The following is a 12,309-nucleotide window of genomic DNA, read 5'->3' as shown; positions in this document are numbered from 1 at the left end:
TGCCTCTGCTTGTCCTGCTCACACCCAGGCTCCTAGAGGCGCTGACACCACTGCTTGGGGCACACGGCCCAACAGCACAAGTAGAAGGTGCTGTCGCAGGGACTCCACAGCTGGGATCAAGTGCAGGTGGTTTCACTGTGATCAACTGGGTGTGCGGGTGGCCGGGGCCCTTGCCCAGCCAGAATGCCTCCATGCTGGGAGGACCGGGGGAGCAAGTGTGGCCAGAGCATTACCTCCCCTTGAGTACTAAATGGCAGCCCCCCTGGGTTTCAGTGGTGCCTAGGACTACTGCAAGGCTTCATGGGAGTTGGAGTTTGTTGCAGCCCTGTTGGGATCCATGGGCACTGCCAGGGGGTGCTGCAACTGCTGAGTCCTGGAGAGCAGCTTTTCCACCACACCTGGAAGTGCTGCTGGAAATAGGTCATCAAGCACCTGGAGCACTTCTGGGTGTGTTATAAAATGAGCCAGCAGCCACCACTCCAAGAGCCAGAGTTGGGAGAAAGGAGACAAAGTTAGCCAAGGAGGAAAAGGGAGAGGAAACAAATATAAAGAGAAGAAAACAAAGAGTGTTGTGCTTTTGGGACTGAATTGTGCTTCTGGAAGATGGGGAAGACGTTTCCCACAAGGGGAAAAAAATTCTGTGTGCCTCCTGCGTCTGTCTGTGTTGGGTTGGCACAGTTGGAGCGCCCTCTGTTGACCACATGGGCCATTTGTCTCAGAAGTGTCACCTCTTGCTCGCACAGTCCATGGACATTAGTCTGTCCCAGGTATGTGGTTCTCAGGCTTCCCCCAGAGTATCGAAGAAAGACAATTATAAGATGTATTAAGTTGGCCAGATGCAAAATCCCAGCCCTGTTGGACTCTGGTAGTGACCTTTGCATAGTCCGCCGTGACTTGCTCTGGCAGAGTCCATACACAAATACGGACCAGGTGAACATTTGCTGTGATCATGGAGACTTTCAAGAATATGAGACTATCTTACTCCCTCAGAAATTCAAAGGGAGGAACTTCAAGGTTGGGACTTCTGTATCAGACACTTCACCCTGGCCTCATTTAATAGAGGAGAGGAACGCCCTCTTCTCTAACCACCTGCAGAGCACCTCTTTCTGTAGTGAATAGGGAGAGGCTCACTGCTGACAAGGTCAGCTTAGAGATGGGGGACAACCCCTCACTTGAGGGTCCGGGACAATTGGAGAACTGTTCACATCAGTCACTCGCACCTTCAACCTCCACAAGCCTGACAGCAGCTACGGACCCCAGAGAAAACAATGGCTGGAGAAGAACAGGGTGCTGTGTCGGGCCCTGGAGAAGTAGAGAGTGATGCTCAGACAGAGTTTGCATGCCTGCAATAGATCAACAGCTGCATAGACTTTGCAATTAAACAAGCACATGTTACAAATGACTCTTACTATTTGGAGCTGGAGAGCCTGAATTTCAAAACACCACACTTTTTATTTAAGGATGGTTTCTTATGTCTGGTGATTTTTTGATTGCATAGGGGAAGGGAAGATTGAACAGTTGGTGGTCCCAAGCAGGCATACAGAGACGGTTTTACAAATTCGTCACACCCTTGTCTTGGAGGGTCATCTTAGCATGGAGAAGTCGAGGGATTGCATTTTGAAACACTTTTATTGGCTGAATATGGGCTGAGATGTGGAGCAGTTTTATAGGTCTTGCCCTGACTGTCAAATTGTTTCTGCTCATAGACCTGCTTGGGCTTCCCTCTCACTAGTGCCATTTTTGGATGTCCGTTTTGACAGGGTTGGGTTAGATATTGTTGGCCTACTTCCCAAGAATAAGAATGGTTATCAATATATGCTTGTGTTGGTGTATTATGCAACAAGATACCCCAAGGTGACTGCCCAGTGGAAGACCAATGCCCAAGCTGTTGCTAAGGTTCTCCCAGAAATATTCACGCATGTTGTAGGCATTCCTCACGAGGTTTTAACTGACCAGGGTACCCACTTCACTTTCCATGTCTTGAAGCAGCCGTGTAAGATACTTGCAATTAAACAATTGAGCCCCACTGTTTATCATCCGCAGGTGAATGGCCTGAGTAAACGATTTAACAAGACTTTGAAATAGATAGTTTGGATGGTGGCCCATGACAACTTGACCTCCTGGGACACTGTCATCCTTTTCTCCTGTTTGCTGCTAAGGAATCTCCCCAGGCATCTACCGGCTTAAGTCTGTTCAAACTTTTATTTGGCCATCGACTGTGAGGGGTGTTGGACATTTTTCAGGAGGAATGGAATTCGGGTTCACAGTGCAACTCATGGGGAGAGATTTTTCGATCGAGTCATTTTGCTTCAGATTTTTAGATTATCTTCTGTCGTGGTGGATCTCCAGCAGCATGAATAGGAGGTGCAAAAATGTAATTATAACAAGAACAGCAAACTTTGTGAATTCAAAAAGTGCGATCGGGTACTGGTGTTGATCCCATCTAACCCATGTAAATTTCAGGCAAAGTGGCTGGGTCCAGCAGTAGTGGAAGAATGTATGAGACCCGTGAATATTCAGCTAATTTCAACATAGAGATCTACTTCCTTACTAGGAATCTGGCACATCTTCAGTCATGTCATGATGTGGTATATTGTGATTGTTAACAGTCTGATAATCAATGCATATGCTCACAATAGGGGATATGTAAGATCTGGTGAGCAACAAAAGAGTTATTAAAATTGTGACACACACTGCTTGTGCTACTCCCAGAGATCAGTCCTGGAACATTCTAGAGTCTTTTGTTGAATATTACTTTTGCTAATCCTACATTCCATTCATCCAATGAAAAACATTGAATTTACTACTAATGCTATTCTTGCTACTCTTCAGGAATGAGAGAATCACCAAAATGATTTATTTTAGAGTTAAATAATGTGTGCTTGCTGATCTGTTAGATTAGTTACTGTATCTGTATCATACTAGCTACCACAGTGGCAACAGATATGATACTGTTTTTGGTACCTTATTTCTGGTGTAACACTGTTATTCATTTCTGTTCAGTTGAAAACCACAATAGTGCTATGGGCTGCAGTAATTCTCCTACATGTAGGGCTTTGTAAAGCATTGCATCCACACAGATAACTTCTTTAGAAGTATACAATTTCAATTTCAATTCTTTATTGTCATGTGTACAAGTATAAGTACCATGTACAATGAAATGTTTGCTTGCATGTGCCCCTGCAGTGAACATAGACAAAAAAAACACACACAATAAATAAATGAATATAAATAAATAAATGGATAAAACCAGAATGCTAGGAAGAAATAGAGACAGTGTTAGAAGTATATGTGCAGGTAGCAGTGGAGGTGACACAAGGTTACTGATTGTTCATGAGTCTGATTGCAGTTGGGTAGAAACTGTTCCTGAACCTGGAGGTGCACGTCCGAATGGACTTTAGTGGGAGGAGGGTGAAAAGTGACAGTGTAGGGTGTCTGTGTTCCCGCCTGATACGGTTCAGTTTCCTGAGACAGTGTGTAGTGTGGATGTCATGGATCGTAGGGAGCTGTGGGCCCATGATCTGCTGTGCTGTCCTGAACTGAGCAGTTGCTGTACCAGAAAGTGATGCATCCTGTCAGGATGGACTCCATAGTACACCTGTAGAATCTGCGTGGGGCACATCCGGGCTTTACTCAGCCTCCTGAGGAAGTAGAGGCATTGTTGGCCTTTCTTGACTACTGCCGCAGTGTGACTTGACCATTTAAGGTCATCAGTGAGGGTTACTCCAAGGAACCTAAAGCTGTTGACCTGCTCCACAGCCTCACCTCTGATGTAGATGGGGCTGTGCTGTGTTGCCTGTTTGCGGAAATCCACAATCATCTCCTTAGTTTTGCTAACGTTGAGGGTGAGGTTGTTGTCCTGACACCATTCTGACAGGAGTCTGACCTCCTCCCTGTAGGCCGTCTCATCGTCCTTGCTAATCAGACCTATTACAGTGGTATCGTCAGCAAACTTGAGGATGGTGTTAGAGCTGTACTTAGCTACGCAGTCATGGGTGTACAGAGAGTAAAGCAGGGAGCTAAGCATGCTGCCCTGCGGGGTGCCTGTGTTGATGGTGATGATGGAGGAGGTTTTTCCACCAATACGCACTTGCTGAGGTCTGCCAGTGAGGAAGTCCAATACCCAGTTGCACAGTGAAGAGCTAAGCCCCAGATCCAGGAGTTTAGCGATGAGCTGGAATGGAATGACAGTGTTAAATGCAGAGCTATAGTCCACAAACAGCAGCCTGGCATAACAGTTCTTGTTCTCCAGATGAGACAGGGTGGTGTGAAGTGTTATGGAGATGGCATCCTCAGTGGACCTGTTTGCAATGGTAGGCAAACTGGAGGGGGTCCAGACTGTCAGGGTTGATGTCCTTGTTGTGTTCTAGCACCAGCCTTTCAAAGCACTTCATGGCTATGGGAGTAAGTGCTACTGGGTGGTAATCATTAGGGTAGTCTATTTTTCTTTGGGACAGGAATGATGGCTGTGTGCTTGACGCAGGTGGGGACAGATGAAACTCTCAGAGATATGTTAAAAATATCAAGTAAAAATATAAGTAAACAGTTGTTCGATTATTTGTTTTAATTGGACAAAGGTACAGTGCTGTTGTTATACCACACTTAGAGACCCAAATCCCAACCATCTTAGCTGTTCTATTTTGCTGTTGTCACTTCTAGCTTGACTACTTTTGCCATCTCATTTTTGTTTCATATTCATTGTTATAGCCTTAACATTGAACTGCACTTTTAGAACTTGTGTCCATTTTCTTTTACTCAGTTTGCCCACTGTCTGTCATAGCCCAGCCTTTTTTCTTTTGTTTTCTTTTGGTGTATCCTTCAGAGGGAAACCAGGGCTTTTTACCAGTCCTCTCTTCTACACTGGATTTTAATTGCTAAATTTAATTTTGCCTGGCTTTCAGTTCTAGTTTTTTTATTTAACATCTTCACTAAGATAAGCAGAGTTGAGCTTGTTACATTTTAACCTTGTTACATGTAACTTATGCTACATTTTCCTCTCTTCGCACTTTTCCCCTCCTGAATCTGGGTAAAACATATTAAGAAAGAAGAGGGTTAATTTTTTGTTTCCTCAATCTACAAAGCAAGGGCAAAAGCTCAAACCAATTGGTGCCTCATATAAGTGGCTCTATTTGGGCTTTAACAAGGCTGGCTAGAAACCTCTTTTCTTCAGCACTTTAAGAGCTCTCTATTCTTATGGGAAGTTGTCCTGTGACTGTTGCCTTAGCATTCTAAAAACAAAATAGAAATCTTTACCAGACTCCGTCATCCCAAAGTTTTGCTCTAGAGCTACTGAATATACTGAAACAGGAGCTGTGGGATTTGCCATTCTTATAGCCTGAATAATGTCTAAAATATGTTCCTTTAGACATTCTACAATTTTTTTAATGTCTTTATATGAATAACTACAATACACTCCCCAACCATAACTTTAACTTGTTCAGTCTAAAGATTTAAACAATCCTCAGAAATAACTGCACTGGGATTATCATTAATGGAAGGAATAAGACTACACAAAGCTTTGACATTTATCATTCCTCTTTTCCTCTTTCAATAATTGTGACAATTTATTTTCAAAATTGCTAGAGTCAATAATCTCTTTATCGACTGTACAAAGTCTCTATATATTCTTCATCATTTTCTGGACACTTTTTCTGTGCGCTGCATTAATCACTGCTTGCTGCATGCACATGGTTTAAGCCTTCTCTCATCCACCATGGCAATTTAAATATTACCGTAGTTTGATTAGCTATGAGCATAGAATGAAATTCAAATACAAAAATCAGTTTCAGCATTGACATGATCAAAGTGTAGCATATGATATTATTTATCTTGACTTTCAGAAAGCATTTGATAAGGTGCCACATGAGAGGTTGGGCATCATACTAAAAGATGGGTGCAGAATTGGCTCAGACACAGGAAGCAGAGGATTATGGTGCGAGGAACCTCATCAGAACTGGCCATTGCTAAGAGTGGTGTTCCAAAGGGGTCAATGCTAGGGCCGCTGTTATTTTTAATATATATAAATGACATACATAGGAATATAAATAAGAAGCTTGTTAAGTTTGCAGATGATGCCAAGGTAGGTGGATTAGCAGATAATTGGGAATCCGTTATATCATTACAGAAGGACTTGGATAGCAAATGGGCTTGGGCAACTTTCATCTGCCACAACTTCTTTGTGGCAGATAAAATTTAATGTCAGTAAATGTGAAGTATTACACATAGGAAGTAAAAATGTTAGGTTTGAATACACAATGGGCGGTTGGAAAATCGAGAGTACACATTATTAGAAGGATTTAGGAGTCATAGTGGACTCTAAGCTATCGACTTCCCGACAGTGTTCAGAAGCCATTAAGAAGGCAAACAGAATATTAGGTTATATAGCGTGGTGTGTGGAGCACAAGTCCAAGGAGTTATGCTCAACCTTTATAGCACACTGGTGAGGCCTCATCTGGCATACTGTGTGTAGTTTTGGTCTCCAGACTACAAAAAGGACATAGGAGCACTAGGAAGTCCAGAGAAAAGTGGCTAGGCTGATTCCAGGGCTACAGGGGTTGAATTATGAGGAAAGATTAAAAGAGCTGAGCCTATACAGTTTTAGCAAAAGAGGATTAAGAGGTGACATGACACAAGTGCTTAAAATTATGAAGGGAATTAGTACAGTGGATTGAGACTGTTATTTTAAAAGGAGTTCATCAAAAACACGTGGACACAGTTGGAAACTTGTTAAGGGTAAATTTCACACAAAGGAAGTTTTTCTTTACACAAAGAACGATAGACACTTGGTATAAAGTACTAAGTAGTGTGATAGATAGTAAGACTTTAGGGACTTTCAAAACTGGACTTGATGTTTTTTTGGAAGAAATACAGTAAGTGGATAGGACTGACGAGCGTTGTTGGGCTGAATGGCCTGTCCTCTTCTAGATTGTTGTAATGACATAAGTTCATCAAATAAATAAATCTTACAAGAATGAAGGCCAGAAAACTAGTTAAGCAAGCAAATAACTTCTTTGCAGGCAGAAGTTGTGTATAATTAATTATGTTTAATTGTGGTTCCCCCATTTTTGTAGGTATGCATTCTTTGCATTTACTTCCTGTTCCGCACAACTATACAGATCATTTAATTTCTGACCAGGCGCCTACATTATTACCCTTTCCGCTTTACATGATGTCTATGTGTTGACTTCTGAATAGTGGCTCTACATTTGCTTTGACCTTCCTAACACAAACCATTACTTTTGCAATTTGTACACTTCTCTCACAACTCAAAGCACACCTTTTTGGGTGTCGGCATCCTCACAACACTTGATGCCACTGAAAAGCTCTCTAGCTCTCTTGGTTGCCTTTCCAAAAGTCCCAGCAAGCTGTCACAGGCTTCTGTTCCAAAAACTTGTTGTAGCTGTCAAACGCTCATGCTGCCTTTAGCACTTGAGAAATAGCAAGTTGTGCTGGCATTTCCTTGTTAGTCATTTAAAGCAACATCCTCAAACATCTTTTGTAAGTTCAGAACCTGGTCAGGATGGTGTTTATCGATTTTTACGGGCATATTTAATACTTCACAGTGTAGTTTATATATATATATATATATATAAACTATATATATAATTTGTTTCCTTATTGTAATAGTTTAACAACGTTTCAATAGCCTTCTCAATTTATAAAATTTCTTTTGACACATCACCAGTTTTTACTATACTCTTTTCATCCCTGAAGACAAAAAAAAGAATGCAGTAGACTTTAGAAAGACAAAAACAGTAGTTCTGCCTAATCAGGTTAATTTAATCTAGTTAATTCTTATAAAAAAATATTTCCAAATAAGCCACTTTCTACTAATACTTGTAAAAATTAATAATTTGAAATCCTTGTACAGTATGAGGCCCGAATATAGTTAAGAAATTCCATCAAAACCTACACAATTTTTCTGACATTTATCTGTTTAGCTGAAAAGTTTAAATAATAACTGTTGTATTTCCTAAAAATGTTCATGTATCTGTTTTGTGAAATGTTTTGTATTTTAGTCTGATATGTGTTGTGTGTGCGCAAGCTAACACTACAATGTACTACACGAGTCAATTGTATTGATCAGAAAAATTATGAATTGTCTATGTGCAGATCTTGTTCTAAAAAGCATCATAAAACCTTCAATGATCCTGCTTGTCTTTTCCACTATAAATGGAAGGTAAAATCAGAACTCAGTACAAAGTAGCTCAAACAAGAACTGTGATTTGACTAGATTTAAATAAATAAATAAATAAATAAATAAATAAAAGAAAATTCTTTGTAAATTCAGTTTTTTTCTTTTTCTTATTGTGTATGTTTGTCTTATTGACAGAGCACAGGGATGCAGTGGAACCATCTTCTAATTAAATAACCAGGTTCCCAAAATAATAAAAATATATCAAACTGCTATCCATTATGTACAGAAGCACCAGCAGCTGTAGCATGAATTGTACATCATAAACTATATACTGAGACTGATGCAGCATTGCATTGTTACTGGCAGATCATTCCAAAGTGTAGGTAACATGTCATTTGAGGCTGTGTCAACTGTAGTTGATGCTGTAATAATAATTGCCCATTAAGCCAGAAGCTTTATAGTTCCCAACAACAATTAAGTCAGCTCGCTTTTAACTATGTTTGCTTGAACTTATTGTATAGCTTTAAAGAAAAAAATAGTTCTACACATTGCAATATGTAATGTTTCGACAACAGTAACACTTATATTTTCTCTGTCTCTCACTCCCTGTCCCTCTTTCTTTCTTTTCTTCAAACTATGACCTACAAGTGGTCATTTTCATTCAATAGGTTCATCGCAGGACCTGGACAGAAGTACTTTGTCTCAGTATACCATCTTCCACAACTTAACAGTGATTCAATTAATTCCATATCTAAAAGTGTTGAAATTCCAGGTAAGAAATAAATTAGTCATATTTCACCCAGTTTGGACTAGAATTTCAGCTTGCTTTAAAATCGACCACTGAAATGTGAATACTGCCAACACAGGAAACCAGTCCAAAGATGGACCAAATTTAGTCTGCATTTTGATGCACCTATTATTGAGCATCTACAGTATAATTCATTGAATTTGGAAACAGGCAGTGGGATGGGGCTGTTTTCTATGACATTGATAACTTAACCAGGTTTCAGAAATGCAACAGGTATGCTCTGAACATTTATATCTTTTGGACCCTAGTGGATGCTGAGTAGTTTGAAATGCAGAAGGTACTTATATCTTGTCTTTGCAGGTGTTAATATAATTTTATCATAGCTGGCCTGTGCCTCATTGTGAAAAAGCCACTTGCACACACCAATAAAAGGAGAAATGTAGTTTCTAAGAATTTTCATAACTTTAACTATTCTTTAGATTAATTTTGTTGATAAGAACAAAGGCGAAAACGTCTTGTCAACAACATTTTTTCTGTGATAAAAATAGAACAAAAACTAAATAAAACTATGCCGTTAATGATGAAACTAAGATGGATACTTTTAAAGTCATTGTTGACGAAAATGAAACAAAATGAAAATGTTTACAAACAGACCACTGGACGATGAGCGATGTGAAGCTTTTTGCACATTACTGTTACACATGACATGGTCTACCAACAAATAACGAGCTTGAATGCAGCGATGCAATTTTAAAAACTTGTATGCATGTTTGTAATTAGCTAACACAAGTTTGGGCACCATCAGGAAAACATCATGACAGCTAGAATCCTGATCCACTCTGTTCCACTATTTTGGCCAACGTAATTCTTGGGTAAAAATAATGGTCAGACATATGAAACAACTTTAATTACAGCGCTAATGGAAATAAAACCCAGTGTAAACCATGTAGAATGATGCTAACTGTAAAGAACACCACAGACCCGAAGAGCGGTCTAATCCTGAGATTTATGTCTAGGTATGTAATGTTATTTAGCTGGCGACATGCCCAACGCCAATACTGTTACCTCTGGCTCTTATTGACCTTGCTAATACTAACGACAACTAAGTGTGTCGGTTTATTTTAGGTTGGTACTGCACTCTTGAGTGACCACAAATATACTGTATTAATAACTTCGGATGACACTATAATAATGTGAGAAAAATGTGAGTAAAAACTACACATGAAAAAGTCTGAACAGTGGTGATGATACACAATCGCATCAACACATCGAAAAGAAAAATAGCAAAAGTCATGTCTGGTAGTTCTGTGTGTTTGAGAATTTCAGTGTGTAATTGGGCACGCATCCACTTACACATACGGACACAGTGGCCATGATGAAAACATTCGTAGCAATTAAAAATCAAGGCAGGTTTCAAACGAAGTGGCTATTTAGCTTGTCACCATCATTGATGAAATGAAATGCTCCATTTGTTAATACTAACAGAAAATGTGTTGAAGAGCTTGGAACGCATCTCCCAATTAATATAATATGCACACGTACAGTACGTTCACTGCTGAATACAAATATGCAAACACTACATTTGTGCTATTTGTTCGGTTTTTGAGGGCAAACTAATGTTTATGACCATAACCCATAAAATGTGAAGAATGTAGTAAAAGCAGTTGTCATATACATTTTTTGGTAATATAGCAGCATAGCTAAGGCATTTTGAGGGCCAGAAAACTGTGATGACAGACCAGAGCTGACAGTATCTGATCAAGATCTTTTGGAGCAAAATCCTTTCTACACCTTCTCTTCATTTTAAGTTCAGTAATCACTACATGTGGTTTGGTTCATTAGTGTGCTTGTTAATATAATAGTTTAGAGCAGGGGTTCTCAACGTTGGTCCTGGGGACCCCCTGTGGCTGCAGGTTTTTGTTCCAACCAGATTCCTAATAAGTGACAACACCTTATAGCACTGATCTCATTTAATTAGCCGGTATTTTGTTTTCTTTTATTCGACATTCAGGAAAGCATAGCAGCATAATTTTTACATTTATAAGACATTTATAAATGTTTCTGCTTTTGCTCTAGATTTAAATGCTTAACTCTCTTTTGTTGATTTCATTATACTTTGCCCTTTCTCTGTGCAGTTTTCCCCCATCATTGTATCTTAATAATGACAACTTAAAACGAGCAGAGCAGACACCCAGGCAAACAACACTGAATAATCAAAGGCTGCAGCTACTTTAGAGTCAGACCCACTAATCAGTAAATAATGGATTAATTAAACAATTAGAACACCTAGAAAAGTAGAATGAAAATCAAGATGAAAATACTATTAAAAAGAAAAAATACATTATTCCTATATAACTTTTATACATTTTAATACATTTTAATTTTTTTTTTTTTTAGCAAACTTAGTTTTCTACTTAATATATTGTTCCTTAAACACAGAACTTTGGAAATATCAGTTCACTTAATTAGCCCAGGAGTTCAATTAAAAACAGAAGCTGGTTGGAACAAAAACCTGCAGTGACAGGGGGTCCCCAGGGCCGACGTCGAGAACCCCTGGTTTAGAGGTACAGGATGTGCATCTGTACATATTCATATGTGAAATAAGTTATCCATCTGATTTTGACTGTTTGACTAATTTACCTTTAGTCAACAAAAAACAATGTACTTTTTCTCAACTAAAATTAATTTACCTTTTATCGACTAAAATTAACAATAATTAAATGACTAAAATGTGACTAAAAGTAAAATGCAATTTAGTCAGCAGACTAAGAGTAAAACTAAATCACAATGTATTGTCAAAATTAACACTGAAATGTATACTTATGTATTTATACCTAAGTTTAAAAGAAAACAACTGTATAATTTTAGGATTGGCATTATTACCCCCTCAGTTAGTACAGAATTAACTTATACAGCATATTGTTTTATATAAGTGTTGCTGAAATGCTTTGCAAACATTAAAAGAAAAATTAAAGAAAAAACTAAATTCATTAAAGAGGTAAAATGGAAATATACTTAGTTTGTAAATCTTTGATGTTTAAGATTGTCTTCATTTTTCAAGGCCAAAAGTCCCTCCAGTCCATTTGTATCATCTCAGTACTTAATATTATAAAGTAATTCAGTATTAACTATGTATGATTAGAAGTCTTAGGCAATTTTTCTGAGCACTAACAGGGACAATCAGGGAGGTCCGGAGTGATTTGAAATTTGTAGATGGAGACATGCTGCTTGAATCAAAACTGCTGAAATCAAACAAAACTGCCAGTTTTGGTCCCTGCCTCACCTTATTGCCCCTATCTGCTTCTGCCTCTGCCACTCATTCATTTATCTTTAACTTTTAAACAAAGAACAGACAATTAATACTACAATAAATTGCACATAAATGTAATTTGAAGTCAATATTTTAAACACTACAATTTGAACA

The 12,309-nt window shown here is 38.9% G+C and overlaps 1 protein-coding gene across 1 annotated transcript in view; it reads left to right on the top strand.

The window, feature by feature from the left end:
• LOC120539694 (interleukin-17 receptor A-like) overlaps nucleotides 1–12,309 on the top strand; it is a 76,083-nt gene that overhangs the window by 47,860 nt on the left and 15,914 nt on the right. Inside the window, exon 5 of the mRNA XM_039770063.1 lies at nucleotides 8,786–8,909. Within this exon, the coding sequence (XP_039625997.1) occupies nucleotides 8,786–8,909 (124 nt within the window). The remainder of the gene's footprint in view (nucleotides 1–8,785; nucleotides 8,910–12,309) is intronic.

The sequence above is a fragment of the Polypterus senegalus genome, chromosome 11, assembly GCF_016835505.1.
Source record: "Polypterus senegalus isolate Bchr_013 chromosome 11, ASM1683550v1, whole genome shotgun sequence".
Taxonomy (NCBI): Eukaryota; Metazoa; Chordata; class Cladistia; order Polypteriformes; family Polypteridae; genus Polypterus; species Polypterus senegalus.
Note: the sequence above shows the minus strand (reverse complement) of the source record. Positions and strands in the feature narration are given on the sequence as shown.